Here is a 23110-nt window from a genome sequence, read left to right on the forward strand (position 1 = left end):
TGTCATTAAATGCATCTTACTACACTCTCATATTTTGTTGTTTAAACTGGCATAACTTTTGTATCCAGAGTAAAAGAAATTGAGGTAGTCTTCATCCCCCCAAAACTGAAGCCTCTTGCAGAAAACATTTTAGATTTTTATTAGAAAAGTAAAACCGTGTCATGCAGGAAGAAACTTCCCACCACGGAAACTTGTATATTGTAATTTTATTATCAATGTAAAGTTCAGAATAGGAATTTTAGTTAAACAGTCTCTCATGCTATCCTTAGTTGAATGTTCACTACAAAAATGTTCTCATGTAGCATATCTTTTTAATGTTCAACTTTTGAATCACTATTATTTTTCCTCTTCTCTCCGCGGTCGTTTGCGAGGGTTCATTTCGGTACCTTCTGAATTTTGAGTGACAGCTGGAGGCTGCACATCTCGGAAACCATGAGGCTGTAAGAAAAAAGCAAAGTCATGCGATAAGATATAGGATATATCCTAGGATATATATCCTATATAACATGAGTAACTCTAGTACCCATAAGATCAGAATAAGGTATGAGGCTGTAATTTATTTCAGATGAGTGGCCAAAGAATGTCTATAGACTCAGCTAAGCACAGAATTGCAAGCTTTTCAACACACATGCAAACAAACTGTCCCTACTCAATTTTCTAAAAGATATTTTCTCATCACCAATCAGGCAATAATTTTCATGTTATCACTAATCACCCCTATGGCTATGGAGCACTTCTCTGTAAATTATGCTGCTTATTTAAATAAATTTAAAGCCAAATCCTTCAGCCTTACTCAAAGCAAACTGCTACAGAGGAGAAGAGGGGACTGGACTCACTGCATCAGTCATTTTCAGAAACACAATTGTGAATTTCTAAAACCCAGGGTATTTTTTATTTCATGCATCTATTTAATGAACTGAAAATGGCAATGAGATGTTGTAAGAGAAGAATTTATCTGAATCAGCCTATCCAGACCACAGACTGTCTCTGCACAGTGATTTATGGGACACAATGGGGTGAGAACTTCTAACTGCCAAAACCTAAATGCAGAAGTGAAAACTAGATGCTGCTACGTAGTAGAGGGCTCAAAATGTTCTACATTGCTTAGTACCATCGGTATTTTCAGTTAGTTTAGCTCACTGTTTAGATGACTGATTTTAAGAGATTTAAAAATATGAAAGATCTGGAAAATTAAAGTGTCATTGGTGCAGACAGAGGCATTGAGATGTTACACTGTGCGTGTTCTGTGACTGTCCTCCCATCTCCAGACAATTCTGTGTAGGAAGCATTGTTGACAGCTCACTGAAGGACTCTCACAGTAGTGCAGAGACTTGGAGAGGAGAGGTTATCAGAAAAAGAAATTGTTTTGGCAATCCTAAATGTTCAGGTAGAGACAAGGAGGGGATGATAGCATTTCAGAAGAACTGACATTTCAGATTGGTGCAGTGTGAAAAAACGGGCAGAATTACTACCAGATACGTGATTTTTCTAAAATGCCCATGCATCCCAGAGCAAGATCAATCCAAGACAAAATGAAACCATTCAAAATGTTTTGCTTAAATGTCCCAACTTTATAGTTGTAATCTATCTCTAAATCCCTCACCTCATACAGGCTGCTATGCTTTATAGGAACAAGCATTGAGGAATGCCACAAGGGCAGAACTTGTACAAGCCCTATGCTATTTTAAGCTACTCAAGTGTTATTCTCAATAGCATAAAGGGAATCCTGAAGTTTAGTGTTTCACTGCTGCTTGCATCTAATCTCTGCCATTTCCCTGAGGTACAAAGGTAGCCAAGAATCCACTTAATCCGGCATGTGAGACTCCTAATGAAAGCTTTCCAATGGTTATAAAGGCTGGAACATGATGAAGTAGGCTGTTCGGTATGGATGTTTTGCATTTAGTTAAAGGCTTGTATCTTCTGAACATAGCCTCTCTCTAGAGGCTGAAAATAGAAGAATTTTGTGTATATTTGTGAAGCTTGTTAATGGTTTTTAGATGGAGACAACATGGCTAATAGTACTAAGATTTAAAAAGATTCTTCAGGCCTGCAAAGCTCAGATACTCAATAGTCATTTTGAGTTGTTCTTTAATATTTTCTGGTGACTACACACTGCATCAAGATTGACAAGGTGGCCTTATTACTTGAAAGTTATTCTCATGGTTAGTCTGGCAGACCCTCCACTGTTCAGGGAAATACTGACAATCCTTATCCAGAATATAGGTTTGGGATCTCTGTCTTCCACTATCAAACAATCAGGTCACACCACCAGGGAAATTTAGGTAATCAGATAATCTATTTGCTCCCTTTGCTTAAATCAATTTATACTTCTATACTCTGCATTTAAGAATGACTCCACATCAGCCTGTGAAAGAGACATTATTTTATCTCATAGGTGTTCCACAACTTCCTCACTTGCTCAGTGGTGACTGACCTGCCAGGATGCCGAAAAGGAAACAACTGAAAAAGAACTAGAGCTTGGTCACTAAGTCACATACTTCTCCATCAGCTTACAGACACTCAACAGCAAGTTTTTCAAAGGTACCAACGTATCTAGTTAACACTGAAATTAGCAGCAGTAATAAGCCTAAACATCTCTGAGGGTGTGGGTCCCTGAAGAATTTACAAAACAATTTTTTTTGAATGCTGGACATACATAGATGTGCTAGATCATACTTGGAACACATGAACACATATTTACATCTTCCAGTTTAACTACTGAGATGATAATGAGGAGAAGTAACAAAAGACAGTTACCATCAGACCTCAATTTCATGAAAGAAACAAATATATATATACATACATACATATATATATATATATTTTACTTACAGAAAGCATCTATGGAAGCAGCTCAACAAGATTAAGGGGAAAACACAAGGATAGTCTTAAAATATAACTTATCCTTGATTAAAATACATTCTCAACTGCATTTCAAGATATATATGTATTTCTTCTGTGTGCATGCACACAGAGGAAGAGAGCATGGCTGTTTTGTAGTAAGCATAAAACTGAAAGGAAAAGGCAATTAAACTGCCTAAGATAAGATCCAGTCTGGTTGTTGGCGAGGGAGGCCTGCAGTCATATCATATGACCGAAACAACCTTGGCATATGGTCCCACTTGTCCCACTTGCCTTTTCATGTCTTCACAGAACTAAGAGTATGTGTGTGTGTGTGTGTATACATGTGTATACATATATGAATATATATATTTTTGTAGTATTTATTCTATCCAGGTAAATACACTCAAGAATGAAAAAAAAAAGATCTCATTTTGGTTCAGTAATTTGAAAACCTCATTTTACAGGCAGCACTAAAATCTGCAGGAAATGCTATGGCAACGTGTTTCCATGAGGACACAGCAAATAGTTATTGCATGTACCTATGTATATGACATTTAAAGAGGTTTTTTTTTAACCTAAATATAGCTTAAACACTATGTATTATTATCAGTATATCTCTAAGCACTTCATAAAGGACTATAACCACAAGACTTAACCGGGGATGAATAAGAACTCCAGCCCTAAGCTGGAAGCACATCATATGATATTGACAAGAGAGAAAAATGCATATATTGGCTGGTCCTTAGGCAGTACACTGGGCAGCTGATGTACTTAAAGTAGAGATGAAGAAATATATGTGGCTCAAAGCACTGGTGAGACATCTGAAACACCATGTATGATTTTGGTCGCCTTGTTCTAAGACAACCTCAGAATGGAACAGGTGCAAAGAAGAGCCACCATGGAAACAAACCACCTATCTTACAAGGGAGAAGATAGTTTAGTTTGCTCAGTCTCCCAAAATGAAGACCCAGAAAGCGCACGATTGTCCTCTGTAATTACACTTAGCCAAGAGTTAATATCAAGGGCTCATAAATGAATAGTACAACGGTACAAGAACAGATGGGAACAGGCATCCTGTAATTGATCTGGAAATCAAACTGTTTTAACTGTAAAGGGACTGACGTGATGGATCATTTTTTCAAAGAGAGACACAGGGGCAAAATAATCATAAACCCAGAGACAGCCCGGTATTATTGGCTACTTTCAGTGTTGCCTTTCAGTTGCCTTCTAAGAAAGCAAACTGCAATCTCAGATTTGTCTACAAATCTCTGAAAAGTTCTTCACAGCTAACATTTTGCTCCCATTTCTGTACTTCCATCTTGAAAGAGATACTAACTGTAATGTGGTATGGTATAGTTGACTCCTTCTGGCTTGGTGATTTGTACAATGTTGCCAGCCTGGTTAAACAAAAACAAAGAATTAGGATTAGTGGGTACAGATAATACAAAAGTTCCAAATAAACAGTATTAGGTTAACCAGACCCAAGCTGTCCCACAGTCATGGAGTAAGTGATCAGTGTAATTCTTATGTCTGTATACTTGTACAGGTTATTCAACACATGGATGTCAAAGTCCCATCTCTGTCTGACCAGTCAGCTCAAATACAATATAGACCTACTAATAAAGAGCAAATGATTAGCCTTGTTTTATCACTGTATTTTATCATGTTTCGGAACAATAACCATTCTAAACTAATTCCAAACGCCACTTTAAAATCCAAAAAACCCCCAAAAAACAACAACAACAAAAAAAACTTTCAGCATAATTCTTTTCTACTCCATTAAACAACCATTTGCAGCTTGACCTCTCGAAGTTGGAAGATATGCCTCAAGAACTCAAAAACTTCTAGAGATTTCACAAAATACAGTGGATGGAGAACATAAGATGTTCAAAGCCTGACCTTGCCACCGACATACAGCGTGACCTCGAGTAAATCACTTCCCTTGTGTCACTCCTCTTTTCTTGATTTTGTGCATTTAGGCTCTAAGCAATGCATTTTGATTTGTGCTTATACAACACTTAGCCCAATGGGTACTTGCCTAATACAGATAAAAGACAGCAAAGAGCTGAATAACAAAGGATTTTTTTAACCAGTCCTAGCACTGCTAGTCTGCTCCATGCCTACCTCTCCTCCAAACTTGCACTTATACAAAGCCAATACAGAAAGTGTTCTGCTCTCTGTACCAAGACACCCTGCCAAGGATCCTGTTAATTATTTTTGTCCTTTTTTATTTTTTTCTCTTCCCTGAGGTGCCATTCTATTAGAGAGCACGTAATTACAGCCTGAGGAACACTGCCACTTCATATTAGCTACACAGGGAATTCCTCAGAACATTTAAGAGGTGGGTTATACTTTACAAAATAACCTAAATCTGAAGCTGCAGAAGCCATGCTTTTACAAGCACTCAGCTGGAGCTCTGCTGTGTGCCTTCGACTCAACAGGATCTTTCCCCACAGCAATGAGACCCATTGTAATAAAGCTCTGACACATTTCCAGTAGTACAGAGAAACAAAGAGAGATAGGGACAAGTATCATATTTAGCCAAAGCATAATAGAGAAGGAAAAATGACCTCTTAAATGGCTATCTTTGCACCTTACCAACAGCCTATAAAAAGAATAATAATAAATCGTGCAGTACAAACAAATCATGCAGTTCATCTATAAAGGCAACAGAATCTGTCTATTTCTGCTTTTCACAGATACTCAGAATTGCTGTGCTTCTGCAGGCCCCATTCCATATTAGCTGTATATTTATAACAGTAAATAAGAAATGCTTTTCTACCTTTTACCTTCCATTTTGGGACCTATACCTACAACAGTCCTAGCCATGATGTGGAAGGAAAAAGCTCCTTACTTTCTGTATATAAAATTAACCTTCTTCACTCCGCAATTGTCATATTGATGCAACTTCTCTCTTATAAAAGGTGTTAATTAGTGTCATTAATTTAACTCCAGACTAAACAGCCTGCTGTAATCACTCTGCATTACTTTCAAACTTAGAATTTAAAGAACAAAACCCCACAAAAAAGTATCACCACATTTTTTTTTCCAAGCTTAAAAAGGAAAACTACACACAACATTCCAGTAGCATTTTTGTTCATTGTTTGCAGAAGATTAGGGAATAGAATCAGGGCATCTTAAGTCTCAAATTACAGCTGCATTGTGATATTATACTCAAGATGAATTCAACTGAATAGGAAATATAAGTGAGCTTGCAACATAGGAAAGACGGGGGGGGGGAGGAAGAAACAAAAAAGAACACACTGCAACAGCAAGAGACCTTCACACTGGTTTTAGAGGGGTCATTCTAATTTGTTTGAGCTTCTAAAATCATCTTCCATAGGTGCACTCTGCACTGAGAGTAAAGGCAGCCCTTTAACTCCCACTAAGCATTTGCATGTCTGCCTTGCAAGAGAACCTTCCTACTGCATTCAAAAGCAGAACAATCCAACAGCTGCAACTGAGGCTCAGGAGTCAGCAGGCCTATGTTCTGTCCTCCTGGGAATCCCCTTCTAGGTGTAAAGCTTTCTTGGACATCAAAGGGCTTTGTATTGCCTAGGGCCTAAAAGTCTGACTTCAGCAAAGAAATTCTTCCTGCTGAAGGAAGAGAGAGACCGATTTTTGGTGAAGCTTGGAGGTGTTGAGGTGCAAAGACAGCCATTTAAGAGGTCATTTTTCCTTCTCTATTATGCTTTGGCTAAATATGATACTTGTCCCTCTCTCTGTTTCTCTGTACTACTGGAAGCTTGGAGGTTGTCTCTGTGACTGAGACAACCATATATGCCCAAAGCTGGGTTATAAAAAAAGTTTTGTTTTGTTTTTTTACCTAATCACCAGTCCCCAGATTCTTGTCTCTGAGCAACTACCATTAGTATTTTTATGAGACATGGCATCTTGCCAGGAACAAAGGACAGCATTGCAGCAAGCTGACCACAGTGAAAAGAAGGAGCACAACAGTTCAGCCCACACTATCTCAGGGTTGAACTATATATTTTTTTCTTGAGCCTCAATAGCCTGGGATGTGGGAGACCACAGCCTGAAGCCAAGTTCAAATCCCTGCTTGGCCACTAGGTTCAGCCTGCAAAAGATTCTCCAGTGTCAGACTTAACAATATTACTATGTACCTTATTGGCCTACATTTACGCTTACCTTTGAGTGTTGTCCCAGTGAAAGATTAAACGGACAGTAGCAGCATGTCCCCAGCTTTCTCCTGAGTGACATAAAATGACAGGCATTTTATTTATCTCCTATAAAAGTGGCAGAATCAATAAATTGAACTGCAATTAGATAAGCCTTCCAAAAAAACTTCCATGATTAAAACATATATACCTTTCTTGCAGTAAGGAATCACATCTCTTTTATACATTCAGTAATTTCACAACTAGTTTATCAAATATACTGAGACAAGGAATAACCTGTGTACTCACCCACAGAATGTTTTATAAAAACCTTGATGCAATACTTCTGTATTTGTGAAAAGATTTTATACATACCTAATAAAGGGCAGGTTTCAGACAAATCTTGAAAACAGAGGCAACATGAAGAAAATATTTTTTCTAATTATTACTGAAAAAGTCTAGTGACTATGTCTAAATCCTAGTTCAAAATTGTCATATTCTGTCTCTCAGGCATAATTATGAGCAAACATCACTTCCTTTGGGATAAAAGCTTTGGGAGAAGGTCAGTGATTATTAAAGTATTAAGGGCCCCTGAAGCAGTCTTCCTTTTCTAACAGCAAAATGAAAAAACACAACCAATAGAGAGTGGGGGGAAAAAAGCAAAAAAAAAGAGAAGAAAGTTTGAGCTATTATCCTGTTTCAGGGGAAACAGTCCTAATGTTTCAGATCACATCTGGCCACAAGATCATTCGGTTTACAGACAGCTTTATTGGGCGTTTTCCTCTGTTTATCCCAAGGGACATATAGCAGTCAGAAGATGGATTGAATTTTGAAACAGTCGCTTGGTTAAGTACTGCAAGCCTCTCTCATTCATCTGTACACAACCTGTTAACTTCTCAGTTATTTGTTGGTCTCCAGCACACCACCAGCTCCACATTCTCTGGCCTTCATTAAAGCATGTAGAAGAAAGAAAATGACTCAACTGTAATGAAGACCTAGACCCTCTAGGCATCTTGCCAGACCCTTGTCCCTTATATCTTAGTTGAGATTTAATGTTTTGGCCATTGGATATAGTTCTGAGTCAGAGATCAAAACACATAATTTACAAATGGACCCAAGTTCCATACCAGACTCTTTCCAACTATATTGAATACAAGGGAAAAAAACACGACTTGCAAAATGAGATGTTTCTGAGTTAAACTGGCTGCAGTTTAATATTTGACCTCCTTTCTAAATATATCAAGCAGAAATGTCTAGGAACACCCAGCTTAGCTATCACTAGTGGGAAAGAAAGCTGCCCCCTTCATAAAGCTCTTGACTTAATACCTTGCAGCATCTGTGCTCTTTTTCATAATTAAGGAATTCCCTTCTGCTAGGAAGCTGAATAAGAGTTTACAGATTAATGCTCTTGTGAAATCTTAGAAAAGCCTATTTCTAGGCCCTACTAATAAGTACCGGGGAAAAAAAAATATGTAGGGGAGGCAACTGATCTTTCTTGGGGTTTTGCCACTCACCTACCCCTCAATAATCCCTTTGGCTACAACCAACCATAGAGGAGTAGGAGCTTCTTGAGCTTTATGATGAGACTGTTGCAATAGCATCCCTTCAGAGTGGGTCATAAAACCACCCAGTAATACACCAGTACAATACTCACACTGAGTCTATGGAATAAATTCACATAAAATTGCAAACACTTTGTACCACTTGTAGCACTTTGAAATTCTCAACTTAAGATTTGCTGTTTAAAATTAAATTTGGATGAGCAGAGTATCTCTCTGCTTTAATATTTTACCACTGGTACAAACTTTCATTTTTGCAAGCGGATACACTATTCAGTTCAACGCAACTACGTGGCTACATGCACATTCTGATGAGGGCCACAATCAGTTTACAGTCGCCTCAAGAAGAAGTTATGTCAAATTAAATGTTCCTAAGAACAAAATTGTGTGCAGGACAGTATATGATAATTTAGGATGGTAACCTACACTGACTCTTTTAGCATTCTTTACTATCCTCCCCCGCTATGACTTAGTAAACACAACAGTTCTCAAAAACTGCTGGCTATTAAAAAAGTCAAGACAGAATCTATTCGCTTTTATTTATTTTGTAGCCAGAAAGGCTGCCAAAAAAGAACTAAAATATCAGAGAGCAAGATGTGTCATTCTGTGATGTGAAAATGACAAAAATGGTCAGATACTGAAAGCAGGGTCTTTATCTGCATGCACAGCTCAAAATTTCACATTCTCCAAGGAGACGATTTGTGTTTGTTCATTTTATCTTACATCTGTGCCAAATGGTTCAATACCTGAACAGACACTGAGAACATCTTTGCCTCTGTACTGTCCCCTTCTCCCTCCTCTCCAGACCAAGAGCATCATTACTTAGTCCATCTTAGTCCATCGAATCTAAAGCACTGGGCAAAGAATTTTTGCCCTTTAACTGCATCATGAAATAATACAAAGTTATAACCTGAAAGAAGAAAAGGCTCAGCATTTAAATCTTAATTTGGCCAAATCTCTGTTTCAAATGAACTGCGCTAGTTTCCCCTGTGAACAGAGTAAAACAGTCTATATGGAGCACTCTGCTCATTATACAGCAAGCTGGAACAGCCCGTAAGAAACATTTAAACTTGCTATGGGCAGGCTGTAATTCAGAAACCCACATAAAATTTCCCCTACATTATAATTGTAGTGTATAACTGTAGAGAACAAAGGACAGATAGTTTCAGATATGCATCAAATATGAAATAGCTTTGCAAATAACCAGTGGAAACAGTTTAAAATGTTTATTTGCCATTACATTTGAATGTGTTTTGGAGGGGCAGTTAACATCTCTCAGGGAATTTAGAAAATTGCAGCATAGTTCAAGTTCCACAACCATTAAGCTGCGGACACATGACCTCTTCTCTTACTGATTCAACCTGTTCATCACCACCTTCCTGCTAGAGGTCTACTACCCCCAGTCAATCCCTGCATTATTTGTATGATCACCAGCCAGTTTCAGTCTAAATTACCTGATTAGCAGAGACTTACTTGTTACTTAAATTACTTAAGCTTACCAGGCTCACTTTTAACAAAAATGTTTTGGGAGACAATCACAAACAGCTCAGCCAGCATGTAGATTAGAGCAGTGACCTCCAGCAGGGGTAGTGGCCTCCTTAGCAGGTACAGCTGCAGCTGGAATAGAGGTATCTCTACAACCTAAGATCCTTGGGGGAAGGTTGTGATATGTTAGCTGCAGGTCTAAGAAACTAGTTATTCAACAGAATATTCCTACTGTTTCCTCATAAAGAGTGATTCAATTAGCTTAGGTAATAGTGATATATCTAATTTAAAGTTTAGTATTAAATATTTGAGTTTAAAAAAGGGAAAAAGGAAATTCCAGCAACATTATCAACCTCTGTGTCTCTGCAATCTTAAAAAGACATGACTTTTAAAATTATATGTAATATCTTCTCAAAAATCTAAGATTCTAACCTACAAGCAATGTCTGAGTTTAGAACAAAATTTGATAGTTGCTAATTATAATTACAACCCTGACATGTATAGGTACTACTGCAGAGTTCCCCAATGCTAATAGTTCAAGGCTAACAGTTGAGATTTACACTAATAGTTCCACCATGGATCCTGCGATACCACAGAAAATTTAGCAGACTTTTTTTTTCTTTCTTTCTTTTGGTTCATTATGCCAAAAGAAAGTAAATTATATATTCAAAGATTTTTGGTTTTCAACTTACATGCTAAGCACCTACCTAAAGCCGGTACCAGTGTGGACTGGCTTTGTCCAATCCTTGTTGTCATTTGATTTGTCAGAACTACCTAAAAGAATAAACAGAAACAAACAAAAAAACCCTCTAGGAAGCAATCAAAATAGGGGAGGGGAAAGAGACAGATTTTTCTAAAAGGTTTTATTGATAAAGTGCTTACTCAGTCCAAACTCTTGCCAATGGAATCAAAGCTTTGTGTTAACAATAAGAAACTATAAAGGTGCCTCATCTTTTCTCAATAGCCAAAACAAAATAAGAGAACTCTGCAAAACGTATTTTCAGTTTTCACGAGAAGTAGATTTCCTTCATTGAAGACTTACAAAATGAAATCTTTCACTATGCAAGGATAGAAACCCAAAACAACCCATATATTCCACTGCATACATACTAAAGACAATTTGGATCTGTATATAGATGCACAGGACTTGTATTAGCCCTCTTTATATGGATGGTTTCACTCACTGTGGCATAAACAAACTCGGCGGTGTTGCACAAAGCATGCATAAGCCTAATGATTAACAAAATTTCTGCACCTTGTAGTCTAAAAATGTGCAAGTGGGTACAATACAAAGCAGAATGAGAGCGAACAGACAGAGCGGGGGAGTGTTTTCACAGCATAAATCATTCGTAGGAGGTTCACAGACAGTCTAGGTTAGATCCTTGGTAGAAGTGGGGGTGGGTGAGACAGAAAAGAGCCAGGAATATTAACTGCAAGGCTCATTAAAAATGAAAAATAAAAAATTGTACCTATCTTAAACCCTAGGGGCTTTCAGTATTTGACATGCCTGTATGATTCTTGCTTGAATAGTTAGAAAAGTGTACTAGAGCAACCAACTCCACTGAGCATATGGGGCACATACCAAAACATTTACATAGCTGAGAGCCCCAAAACATACACTGTGTATTTTGGAGAACTGACTCATCATAGATCAATGCAGCCCCACAACGGCCCCAGATCTCATTGCTAGAGGAGAACTTGACTGGGCATCCCAGTAAAAGACAATGAGTTCAGCTTTAGAAACTAAAGAAATTCACTTTCTCCCATATTAGAGCATTCAGACAGCCCAGCTTTGCTGTCAGTTAAGCAATTCCTGGCAGGCAAGCTTAATTCAGACTGCTTGCAAGCTATATGCAACTAAATCAAAAACTAACAAGAGGGCCACTTTGAGCTAGATCATTTCTGAAGCTCTGTGATTAATCACTTCTTTAGCAAGTGCTTATTTAACAAACATTTGTACTACAGTGCTCGCTTGTTCGACACAAATAAGTTTAATATGTTTTACTTGACTGAAGAAAAAAAGATTATACAATGACAACTGCTCCCTTTCAAGGTCACTGGGCACCTAACGTATGAATGAGAGCAGTCAATAAACTGGACATGGTGCAAATCAAGCAGTTGTATAATATTTGTCTCTGTTGGTACCCACACTAGAAGAACCACCTTCATAATTCATACTGGAGGGGAGAAGGGATTTGCTTTCAGTGGCAAATACAATTGCCTAACCCTGGCAGAATGCGGAGTTGTGCTCTTTCCCTTCCTGCAGCTATCAAAGGAAACACAAGGGGAGGCTTACTTTCAGCAGTATGAACAAAAGCCAGTTGTGTGAGAGTTGTGCATGACAAGAAAGCAAGTTACCTGAAAACAGTTACAGAGACAAGCACCATTTTGAGACTCTGTAAGCTCTAATTCCTGAACAATGCTTTTCTGTGCTGTAACAGACTCGCCAAACAATTTCTGTAACAGATGTAGCTTCTGAGTGCCATCTGCTGGCTATGTGCCTGCACATTTGCAGGCTTCCATATTGGTGTAAATGACGTGGAAACAATCCCCAGGCAGGAAGCTGTGGGTTTCCATGGATGCCAGAACAGCCAGCCAAACTCAAGCAGTCTTCCTCCCTAGGAGCTGTTCCTTCCACTAACACAGTAGTTTATTTTTAATTGAAGAATAAAAATTTATGTTGGTACTGCTAAATATTCTGATATATTTTAATGTGTGTGCTTTATAGGTAGGAGAAGTCACCAAAGGAACATTCTTTTTCCAATCAAATCACAAAAGGAGATGATGTGAAACAGCATGACAAATGATATGTTACCATTTAGTTAAAATTAACAGGATGCTTGTGTGAATTTTACCTATTTGGCAAGTCTAGGAACTTTCTATGTCTGCCATTTTGCCTGTGCAATCCATCTATTTTTACTGATGAAATTGGCAAATACAAATGTTAAGAACATTCCTGCACTTTTATTTTGCTGTCTACAAACAATCACACATCCCACCTGCTTTATCCTTCATAAGGCATTGATTTCAAAGTAGCACTGTTTGCAATTTAAACTTCCCCCAGACTTACTGCTGCTTTATGATCATTTGCTACAATGATCAGCTGTTGTGCAAGACCATTTAAGAGTCTTGTGCGAAGTGAGAGGTCCTCAAAGTCATGGCGAAAGGGAAATGCAATTCCATCAATTACCACCAGTCGGACCTAAGTATAGAAGAAAAGAAAAAACTACTGTCAGTATCCTACAGAATGCTAACAAAAAGTAGTAAGGTCTTCCAACTGCATCAGAATCTGTTTCATATAAGGTGATGTCAATCAAATTTTATTTTATACTTAGACGTGCTTGACAGCGTAACATCTATTGTCTGTCTCTGCATATCAGAGACAATCTGTACTACCTGAAAGAGTGTGAAGAGCCTCAAGCTCCAAACTACAACAGTATACAGTAGTATAAATCAGTGTATTTGCTAAGTGCAATACTGCATTATACATAGATACTATCTCATAGCTGCATTAGCTTAAACAAAATTCTGTACTAAGCTCTTCCATTAGTTAAGTCAGCACAGAGCTCCCCTTCTGAATATTTCTGGTTTCAGAGCTCTCTCACAGCTGGCTGCCTTATCTCTGCAATGCCCGACACATATAAAGCTGGTCAAAAAAGCCGTGTTGAAGAGAAGTCGAAGAGAAAAATCATTAAAAATTAGAAATCCACTTCAATCAACTCTCCTTGAACGTTGTTTTATTTCACTCTCTCTCTCAAAAAATAAAACCAAAATGTGAAGACATGCTGTCCACAGTCACTGTTAAAATAACTCATCAGATACTGAGGGCCACATCAGTGATCTATCTTAGAAACATGGATTTTAACAGATGCTTGAAGACATTCCAGAGGATATACAATAGAGCTGGAAATCTGTCTTTCCTGGAGGTGTTGCTTTGCTGCTTTCGCAGCAGTCATTAGCTGAAACTAGAGGACAATATCGCTGCAGGCTCATCATCCTCAAGGCTCTATATAAACATGCTTTGGGGATTCTGATTTATTCTAACTTCATTTGCTGTAGCTGTTCTGACGATCCAAATTTGCCTGAAATACAGATGGGAGACCAATAATCTTATATTGTTTATGTGTTAATTTGTCACTGAAGTCCTGCGTATTTGCAAATTTTTGCATTAATACAAATTAATGCAAAACAAATTGGGAACAACACTAGAAAACTCTTCTTTTTCTATATTACTGATTTAACTTATCACTGAAAATAGTTTTGGGACTGGAACATACAGGCCTGCAGCAAACATCACTCTCTGAAATAGCCCTGGGGCTCCAACTGGAAAAAAATAGTATTTTGAAAAATAAAAAAAAAAAGATTAGTTAGAATTCAAATAGGATATTATTCTGCTCTCTCTCATTTCTTTCATGCAAATTCTTCGCAATGAACCTGTACATTTTCCTTGTGCATATTTTTTTTAACTTTGCAGTTTAAGAGCATAAAAATGACTCATGCTACAAAGGAACATACACACAGTTATACAACTTTTGTATCAGACAAACATGTCCAGGTGGGATGTAATTTAGTTTATTTTTTCCATGTTGCACTTGTTATAAAATAGCAGGTAAGTAGACTTGAAGTATTGAAGACTATACAATAGCAGGAAAGCTTGATAACAAATGCCTTCTCCTTATAGAGTTTCTCTCTAATATATCTTATTATGATAAATGCCTTCTCTTTATCAGAGTTTCCCTCTCTAGTATACCTTATTATGACAAGAATATTTTCATAGCATTTTTCATCTTATCAGCAAAATTTCAAAACAACTCGTATTACTAACTGTCAGAAATATCTGGGGAAAAAAAGCCTGTACTTCTCATAGAAAACCTAAATTCTGGAGCATTTCCCAGTCTCAGCTTTAGGTCTGTCCAGAGAGATTAGGACAAATTTTATGAGAACTGGACTACAATGAGGAGTCTATCAAGTCAATTATGGACTGCTCAAAGAATCACCAGAAGGTCTTATAACTCTCCTGCAACCTTCAGTACTTCAGGCTCCAAGCCAAGCACAGATGGTACCAGAAAACTGCAGCCCAACCTAACTGTGCTAATGAAGCCATGTTCTTTCCACAAGAGCAAACACAACAGGGCACCGTTAGTACCTGGCAGAGGAAGGCAAATACTCTCAGACTACACTATGCAAAAGAAAGATTCCCATCTGCACTTTCAAGCTGATAACTGCATCTAAAAATGGAAATGATATCCAAAAGATAATTTAACTGAACAACATTGATTTGTGCTCTCTTACAATGATGCACAAGTCACCTCCCATGAATCTTGCTTAGGGAATGATCTGCCTTGCAGAATCTAGAAATCTGGAAAGGAGGTGGAGAAAATCTGCATTCCAACAGCATTTCACTAAGACAATGGGCAACATTTTGGGTGCAGTCCACCCAAGAGTTAAGCTGCAGACTCCAGTTGCTTGTAGCAACAGAAGATGTGTGGGGAAGATTGAAGAGAGTCAGTTTCTGGATGTCAGGAGAATGCAGGACGCTTCTGGTCCTCAGCAGTCTGCTAGGAGAAAGGACTGAGACTAAGTCATTCTGATCCCCCTGCATCATGGTCATCAGACACAAATATGACTCAGTCTCTTCTGTAAAGTAGTTTTGCGATGATTCCTAAGTTAGTGCTCACGGAAATGTGCATTCTTACTGTATCACGAGTGTCAATCAAAATCTTTAATGTGAACATGAATAACATCTTCAGGTAAGTCTGCAATAACTCTTACCTTTGAATGCTCTGAAAGAAAGTCTGGGAGGAGGTAGACCTGTGCTAGAAGCTCTATGTAGTCACGGCAACGGAAGTAATATATGTGAGAAAGGATACTTTCAAGAGAAAAAGACTCCAAAGCTTTTAGATGATCTGAGAATAAAGAGATGAATAAAGGAGTCAGAAGTTTACACTAACATATTGCTACTTCCATCATTCCACCAAACTATTTCTTCTACACATAGCAACAAAAACCCCAAAACAGAAATTTTGCTAAAGGAACAGAAACAGCCAAGGTAAAGAGCATGGAAAACATATCTTCCATCTGGCTTGAAAGTCATGAAGGTGGCGACTAAACTATCTCAACACTTGCACACAGATTCATTGGAGCTTCCAAAGGAGTGTTCTAAAAATGAAAAATTAATTTTTCAAAAAAGGACTTTTTCCAGTAAGTCACTTTCAAGCCAGACCACTACCAGATAACAACAGTCAGTATTAGTCAAGCATTGTTTAATGTAGAGACACTAGCTCATATAATATGGTGTCCTTTTAGCTCTGTTTAAACCAATTTTTTTTTGTACAAAATGCTCTGAGAGCAACATAAAAGTTGCACCAGTGTCCCTAACACACTGACAACTTACAGAATAAAATTATTCAACTAAATGCAACCTATCTGTATTAACCATTGGAAAGAGCTCGATCACAACTACAGTTTTGTAACACAAGGCTTCCATACCAACACTGACTTAAACAATTCTGCCTTTCCTGTTCTCTTTCCTGAGCTGCTCTTCCTGTTCCGGTGTTGCAGCATATTATCCCTCAGTTTTGCTGACACAAATTTGTTTGGGTTTTGTTGTAAATTTGATTACTAAAGTGATCTGTGTTGAAAACAAAAATAAACCAAAACACATCCCTAAATACAGCAAACAATCCCTTAGAAAAGAATTATTCTTGAATTAGATCAGCTCAGTCTGCAGCATGGCCCCACCACTACATTGACACAGGACGTGACACACTAGGACATTCAGGTAAGAAATAAAAGGCTGAGAGCAAGAACTCCCTAAGCCAGCACTGCTGCTGAAAGTGCAAAACTGCAGCCTACGAGACACTCACTTCACCCAGATCCTAGCTTACTAGGCAGAAAGAAACATCACTTAGGAACATACCTTCTTCTTGGTGAGCTTCAGCAATAAGTTGGCAATGCTGTACACAGGCAGTTGCAATATCCACTACTCTGTCTACCATAAAACTTCCTTCAGTATCAATGAACACTGCTTCTCCAGCTAGACCCCCAAAGCATTCTGGGATCTGTACATCTACTGCCAGCTGCATACTGCCACCGAAAACAGAAAGATAAAAAGACAAATATATGCATTACAATGCTCTCTCCTCCCCGCTTATTCCTAAAGTGACATTTCTGCTGAGAGTACGGAGGAGTATAACCATTATCAAGATTGTATTTGTAACGCTGTATAGGAATCAGAGATTGCAGCCATTACAGCAAGCACGAAGAACTCTCATCACAATTAAATTCAGACAAGAAAAGTGATCCTCAGTTCATTTACAAAAGTAATGTAAAAATTGGATACCATAGCTGTGTTTTCCCAACACCGGGTGCTCCACAGATCTCAGTGATTTTTGTTAGCTGCACACCACCCCCAAGAACATTGTCTAGTGCTGAACAAAAGGTGATGATGAAGCCCTGGGCTTGCTCTTGTTCCAACAGCTCCAGTGCCGTGCATTTTCTGGAGGTGCCAGGTGCTGCAGCAGTCCGTGTCGCATCACTGTGACATTCCTGCCTTACAACCTGTAATGCTTCTAGAGCCTCTTCTTTGGAGATTCCAATTTCTAGAAAGACAAACGGATGCAACAATAGCCTATTAACAGCAATAGATTAAATTATAAAAAGAGAATTCATCTTGTTTGTCAGAACCTAATAATTCTGCAGTGCAAAACAAAAATAATAATCCTTATAATGATGTGCACGGCTTGCCAATATTTCTGGAACTAATGATCTAATTTTCAAAAGAACTGAGAGCAGTGGTGCACCGTGTTCAGAATTCAGATGCCAATAAGCTACCTGCAAGGAAAAAGCCAAAACTGCTGTTCATAGACGTGGATGGGATCTGGAAGGCAGTTCATCTGCTCTGCACCTGAATGGGCTATTCTGAGTATCACTTGAAGCAAGTAAGGCTCAGTAAAAAATGTCATGTTGCAGACTGATAAATGGTGGCGACACCTAGTGATCACGCTCTGCATACTCACTGTGGGCTAAGCACCTTAGGGCACTATTTTAGTTCAGGTCTGAAGTACAGATCCTGTAACAGAAATGAGATACCTGCAAATATCTGTGCATCTTTATGCACACATATCTGCCATGATCTAGTTATTTCACTTCGATCTGCAAAGCAAACCTAATACAATGGATTATCTCAGACATTTAAAACTACTGCTAATCACAGTCACGGCGCATTTCTTGAACTGGCTGTGGAAATCTGCTTTAGCAACTTGAAAAACGCAATTTCCTAATTATAAAGCAGTTTGTTTAAAACAAGTACAACTGGGGAAAGAAGGGGAATGAGAGAGAGAACAGTCTGTTTTTCTTTTCCAGGGTCCCATTTACACTCCTTACTAGGAGAACAAGGATCCGTCAAAAGCAAATACTGTTTCTTTTGGTGGGGCACACGTGAAAATAAACATTAAGTATTTACTCCGCCCACTTCTCTAGGCTCGCTGGATGTCTGGGCGAGATTCGCAGGGAAGCTGCGCGGAGCCGAACCGCCGTGCGGGAAAGCGCTTTACCCGCCCGGAGCGCGGGCCGGGCCGGGCCGGGTTTCCGGGGGGCAGAGAGGGGAGCGCGGCGGGGCGGCGCCGCCCGAGCCGAGCCGAGCCGGGCGCGGGGCCGCCGCCGCCGCCGGCGGTACCTTTGCTCAGCCCGCAGGGGCCGGTCTCCAGCAGCTCCTGCGCCGTCTGGAAGCCGGCGGCCACGAGCCGCGCCCGCAGCGCGGGCGCCAGCGGGAGGCTGCCCACGTCGCGCTGCATGGCGGCGCCGCCAGCATCCGGGCCACCGCCCGCAGGCCCCGCCCCCCGCGGGCCGGGCCCGCCCCGGCGCCCCGCCCCGCGCCCCGGCGCCCCGCCCGCCGCCGGCGGTCATCCCCAGGAGCCGCGGCGGCGGCAGGGAGGCGCCTCCACGCCGACGCCCTCCCTCACAACAGGCGGCCGCGCCTAGCGCGACCCTCCCGCGCTCCCGCCGAGCCCCAGCGCCCCCGCGGCCTCAGGCGCAGGCGCGGGGCCGCGCGCCCCCCTCGGGCGGCGGCCGCGCAGCAGGCGCGCGCGGGGGCCACGCATGCGCGGCACGTGGCGCTGCGAGAGCGTCGGCACGGGGTCGCGCGGCGCGGCCGTTGGGCGGCGGGCGTTGGCGCGGGGCGGAGGTAAGGGAGCCGGCGGCGCGGCGAAGGGGGGGCTGGCAGCAGCAGCAGCCGCCGACGGCTGGTGTCCCTGAGCAGCCGAGTCCTCCCTTCGCCCAGTCGCGCTCCTTCAGGAACGTCCCCCTTCTCCTCGTGGGGCCGTATCGCCCCCTTGGGCAGGCCCTGTGTGCAGGCGTGTTCGAGTCTCCCGTGCAGGCCGCTATTCAGTGGGCGTGATGGCCTCTCATGGCGGGGGGGAGTAGATGTGACGAAAGAAGCTGTCTTCATCCGCTGTTCTCAGCTTTCATCAGCAACACTCACTAGTGATTAGGCCAGCTACTGAAGTTTTGAAATCTAAACGAGATTCTTTGAGCTATGATGTTTGTATTTTCATTAGATTTCACTTCATTTCTTAGTTCTGTCCAGAGAAGATGGCTCATGCTGTTCCTGTTCCCATTCCCTGTCCGGTCCAGCTTGGAAGTATAAAAAATGACTCTCTGGAAGCTCAACTACATGAATATGTCAGGCAAGGAAACTATGTGAAAGTGAAGAAACTTCTGAAGAAAGGTGAGAGTTAACTACATGAGAACAGGAAATGTTTTAAATGAGACACAATATTTGATGAAATTCTATCTTGCTGTCACTTTTTCTAATAAAAACCTGAAATGCTTCCTATTCAGGTGATTCTAAAAGCAGAATGTTGATAACATGAAAGCAAGGACTATGAAGTATTGTGTATGGCAAATGGAGCTTTAGAGGTGTCGTTTCTTCCTAAATGTAAGAAATATGACTATGTAAATATTAATTGTAGGTCTGTATGTAAGTTTTCCTAAAATACTATCGTTTGGGGAACTTAAATACCATGTGCTATTCCCATTGGTATGGTTTCTGTGCGATGCTATTAGTGGATATGCAGACTAGGGCATTCTTCCAAAGCTGGCTGACGGCAGTGTGTGATACGAGACTAACCTGTGCCACTGGGGAGAATCACTGCGGTGGGGCTAGCGAGGAGCCACTCGAGACGGCACCCGCCCCGCACGCAGTGCAGACGTGCGTGGGTCGGGCGCGTGCCGAGGGGCCTTGAGGTGCGGCGGGGAGCCGGCGCCTCCCCGCCTGAGCGGCGGCGCGCGCGATTGGTCGGCGGCGGGAGTTGATGCAAACGAGGGGGCGTGTCCCGAGGGCCGCCCCGCGCCCCGGTTCGGGCGCCGCGGGACGGGCCGGGGGCGGCGGCGGCGGCGGGCGGAGGGTGGTGGCGGCGGCGGGGGGCGCGGGCGGGGGGCGGCGGCGGCGTGTCCGGGAGTGACCGTGAGCTGGGGGCGGGCGCGCGCGGGTCGGGGCGGCGGCGGCGGGGAGGAGAGGGCAAGACTATACTTTCAGGGATCATTTCTGTAGTCGGTAACTAGAGGAGTGTGATCGAAAGTGACTGGTCTCGCAAGCCACGAGGAGGAGCGGTAGTGCTCTCTTCTGAGCGCGAAGCGGGCTGGCGGCGCTGCTGCGCGGCTGCCGCGGGCCATTGATGACCGTTCTCGCCGCCTCCGGGCGGCGGGAGGGAGAGAACACGGGCTGAGTGGTTTGCCTCTTTTTTACGCTGGTGCAAAAGTAGAGCGATGCGATTCGAAATGGGTGTTAAGTTACAAGCGTCCTGTAGTTACAGATAACTCGTTAGAGCAGAGCTTGGACGAAGCTGCGCGGTGTTAGGAGTGCTAGCGAGTGTTTGTAATGCTATCGGGCTGTCTCTGCAGCTCGGTGCCGTGCCGTGCTGTCCCTTCGTGCCGTGCTGTCCCTGAAGGCCACTCTTTCCCTAGAAATCCAGCGCAGGCGGGATTTGGAGGCCAGGGAGATTGCTCGTTGGCATTTGTCAGGGTTCAGGAAGAAACTGCTCGCTCTTGTGAGAGTGTCGTGGAATTCTGTAGGTGAGAGGAACTTCGGGGGTCACCTGGTCCGGCCCCCTGCTCTTTGCAGCATGCCTTTGCCGTTTGATGTTACACCCTTCGTGCCACGGTGCACTGCACTCGGGCGGGATCTGGAGGTTCAGGGGGCAGTGTGAAAAGGGCGGTTTGCGGGGTGGCTGTTTGCGCTCCGAGGAGCGTCCCGGAGCGCTGTCCTGAGCCCCGGCGCGTGGACGGAGCCGCCGGTCGCCGGCGAGAAGCGCCGGTGCGGGCGGGGAGGGGCCGGCGCCTCCCCGCCTGAGCGGCGGCGCGCGCGATTGGTCGGCGGCGGGAGTTGATGCAAACGAGGGGGCGTGTCCCGAGGGCCGCCCCGCGCCCCGGTTCGGGCGCCGCGGGACGGGCCGGGGGCGGCGGCGGCGGCGGGCGGGGGGTGGTGGCGGCGGCGGGGGGCGCGGGCGGGGGGCGGCGGCGGCGTGTCCGGGAGTGACCGTGAGCTGGGGGCGGGCGCGCGCGGGTCGGGGCGGCGGCGGCGGGGAGGAGAGGGCAAGACTATACTTTCAGGGATCATTTCTGTAGTCGGTAACTAGAGGAGTGTGATCGAAAGTGACTGGTCTCGCAAGCCACGAGGAGGAGCGGTAGTGTTCTCTTCTGAGCGCGAAGCGGGCTGGCGGCGCTGCTGCGCGGCTGCCGCGGGCCATTGATGACCGTTCTCGCCGCCTCCGGGCGGCGGGAGGGAGAGAACACGGGCTGAGTGGTTTGCCTCTTTTTTACGCTGGTGCAAAAGTAGAGCGATGTGGGAGTGGGAGAGGGGGGTCTTGTTTGGAAAGGGCAGTTGTTGAACAGCCTCCGAGTGAGTCTCTTTGTGTAGAAAGAGTTAAATAATCACGAGTGGCACTGATAGTGTCCCCCTCCCCCGAGGCCGGCTGCATTCTGCTTCGGAAGGCTGGTGCTTGCGTGCTCTGGATCCCCTCAGTGGGCTCTGCATAGCCGTGACCGGTACAGGCCTTTCACAGGCAGGTGAGGGGAGCAGCCAGTCTGGCCCGGGTTTTAATATCCAGGGGAGCAGAGATTGTTCAGTGAAAAGAAATGCTCTGGAAGGTTGTTAGCATCTAGGTGTGTGTTAGGTGGTAGTATTCTTCCTAAGCTATCAGTTTTCTAAGGAAATACTACTGGGTGTGTTCTGTGAAGTCGTTTTGCTGCTGCTGAACCTTGGCTGGTCGCTAAGAGGGGGATGGAGGCTGGGGAAGGATAGTTCAGTGTTCCGCTTTCCTGCTGTGGTGTGAAAGTCTGGTTCAGGCTAGCTCTGGAGGCATGGTAGGCTTTCCTGCAGAGTGTGATTGGGGTTAGGGAGAAACTCCTTAATGTTGTACTCTTCATGCTAGGCAATGGTGTGGAAAACTGGCTAAGTTGGGCTGGAAACTGAGGCCACAGGGCATCTCCTGGAGACAGGGACTGGGAGAAACTGCTTAATACTGTATTTGTGTCACCACGTTGGAAGTCTATAGTACTCGGACTCTATCCAGAGGTGTAAAGGATGGTGTTAAGATGGTGCTCTGTGCTTGTTTTAGTTGGCACAAAAGTGTGTGACTGGAAGTGTTGGGAATTGGTGGCGATGTGAGGACTCTGTGGAGCGCCAGGCAAGCAAGTGCAGTGGTGCCTGGTCCTGTGAGGACGAGGCAGCACACACTGAGCAGGTTGCCTCTTGCGTTAGGAAGAGGAGATTCCCTTCGTAGATTCTGCGCGACTTTGAAGAAAGTTCGGACTTCTGTATTAGCTCTTTCCAGTTTGTGGTTTTCTAATGCAGGGGTTCCAGACTCTCCTCGGGCTTTTTTAACGTTATTATTATGTTCCTTTTCCTGTTCAGGGAGAGGTTTTGTTCATCAGCGGTGCAGAGAGTTGTAACCACCCGAGCCCTCGGCTAGCATGCTGTGCTGTCGTAGTGTCCGAGCCTGCTCCTGGAGGGGAAGAAGTAGGAGGCACTGCAGTCGGGCAGCCAGGGCTCTGCGGTCTGTAGCAGCCGTGGGCGCGGTGGCATTCCCGGCTTCGCCGACCCGC

At 43.0% G+C, this 23110-nt stretch overlaps 2 protein-coding genes and 2 non-coding genes across 19 annotated transcripts in view; 3 read left to right on the forward strand and 1 right to left on the reverse strand.

Moving 5' to 3' along the window:
• TEX14 (testis expressed 14, intercellular bridge forming factor) overlaps positions 1-23110 on the forward strand; it is a 59228-nt gene that overhangs the window by 9232 nt on the left and 26886 nt on the right. For all 13 annotated transcript variants that reach the window (XR_009960461.1, XR_009960462.1, XR_009960463.1 and 10 more), the window contains exon 3: positions 19583-19733. Coding sequence is in view for 9 of the 13 variants with exons in the window: in XM_062592743.1 (XP_062448727.1) it covers positions 19583-19733 (151 nt within the window). In the remaining 4 variants the exon portion in view is untranslated. The remainder of the gene's footprint in view (positions 1-19582; positions 19734-23110) is intronic.
• Positions 8-18825, reverse strand: RAD51C (RAD51 paralog C). Of its 4 annotated transcripts, XM_062592752.1 has the most exons (9): positions 18684-18825; positions 17349-17607; positions 16926-17092; positions 15779-15912; positions 13077-13208; positions 10714-10780; positions 6994-7054; positions 4181-4241; positions 8-438 (listed from the first exon to the last, which is right to left on the reverse strand). In XM_062592752.1, the coding sequence occupies exons 1-9, from the start codon at positions 18799-18801 to the stop codon at positions 337-339; spliced, it is 1101 nt and encodes a 366-aa protein (XP_062448736.1). In that variant the 5' UTR covers positions 18802-18825; the 3' UTR covers positions 8-336. The 4 variants fall into 4 exon arrangements, 2 of the variants coding, with proteins under 2 accessions (XP_062448736.1, XP_062448737.1); XR_009960466.1 differs by lacking the exons at positions 8-438; positions 4181-4241; positions 6994-7054 and adding exons at positions 7076-7091; positions 10021-10170; XR_009960465.1 differs by lacking the exons at positions 8-438; positions 4181-4241; positions 6994-7054 and adding exons at positions 7460-7907; positions 10021-10170.
• LOC134149644 (small nucleolar RNA U3) lies at positions 20528-20738 on the forward strand. Its single transcript, XR_009960483.1, has one exon. It is a non-coding gene; the product is annotated as a small nucleolar RNA U3 (small nucleolar RNA).
• Positions 21601-21811, forward strand: LOC134149634 (small nucleolar RNA U3). Its single transcript, XR_009960473.1, has one exon. It is a non-coding gene; the product is annotated as a small nucleolar RNA U3 (small nucleolar RNA).

This window comes from Rhea pennata, chromosome 20 (assembly GCF_028389875.1).
Source record: "Rhea pennata isolate bPtePen1 chromosome 20, bPtePen1.pri, whole genome shotgun sequence".
Classification (NCBI taxonomy): domain Eukaryota; kingdom Metazoa; phylum Chordata; class Aves; order Rheiformes; family Rheidae; genus Rhea; species Rhea pennata.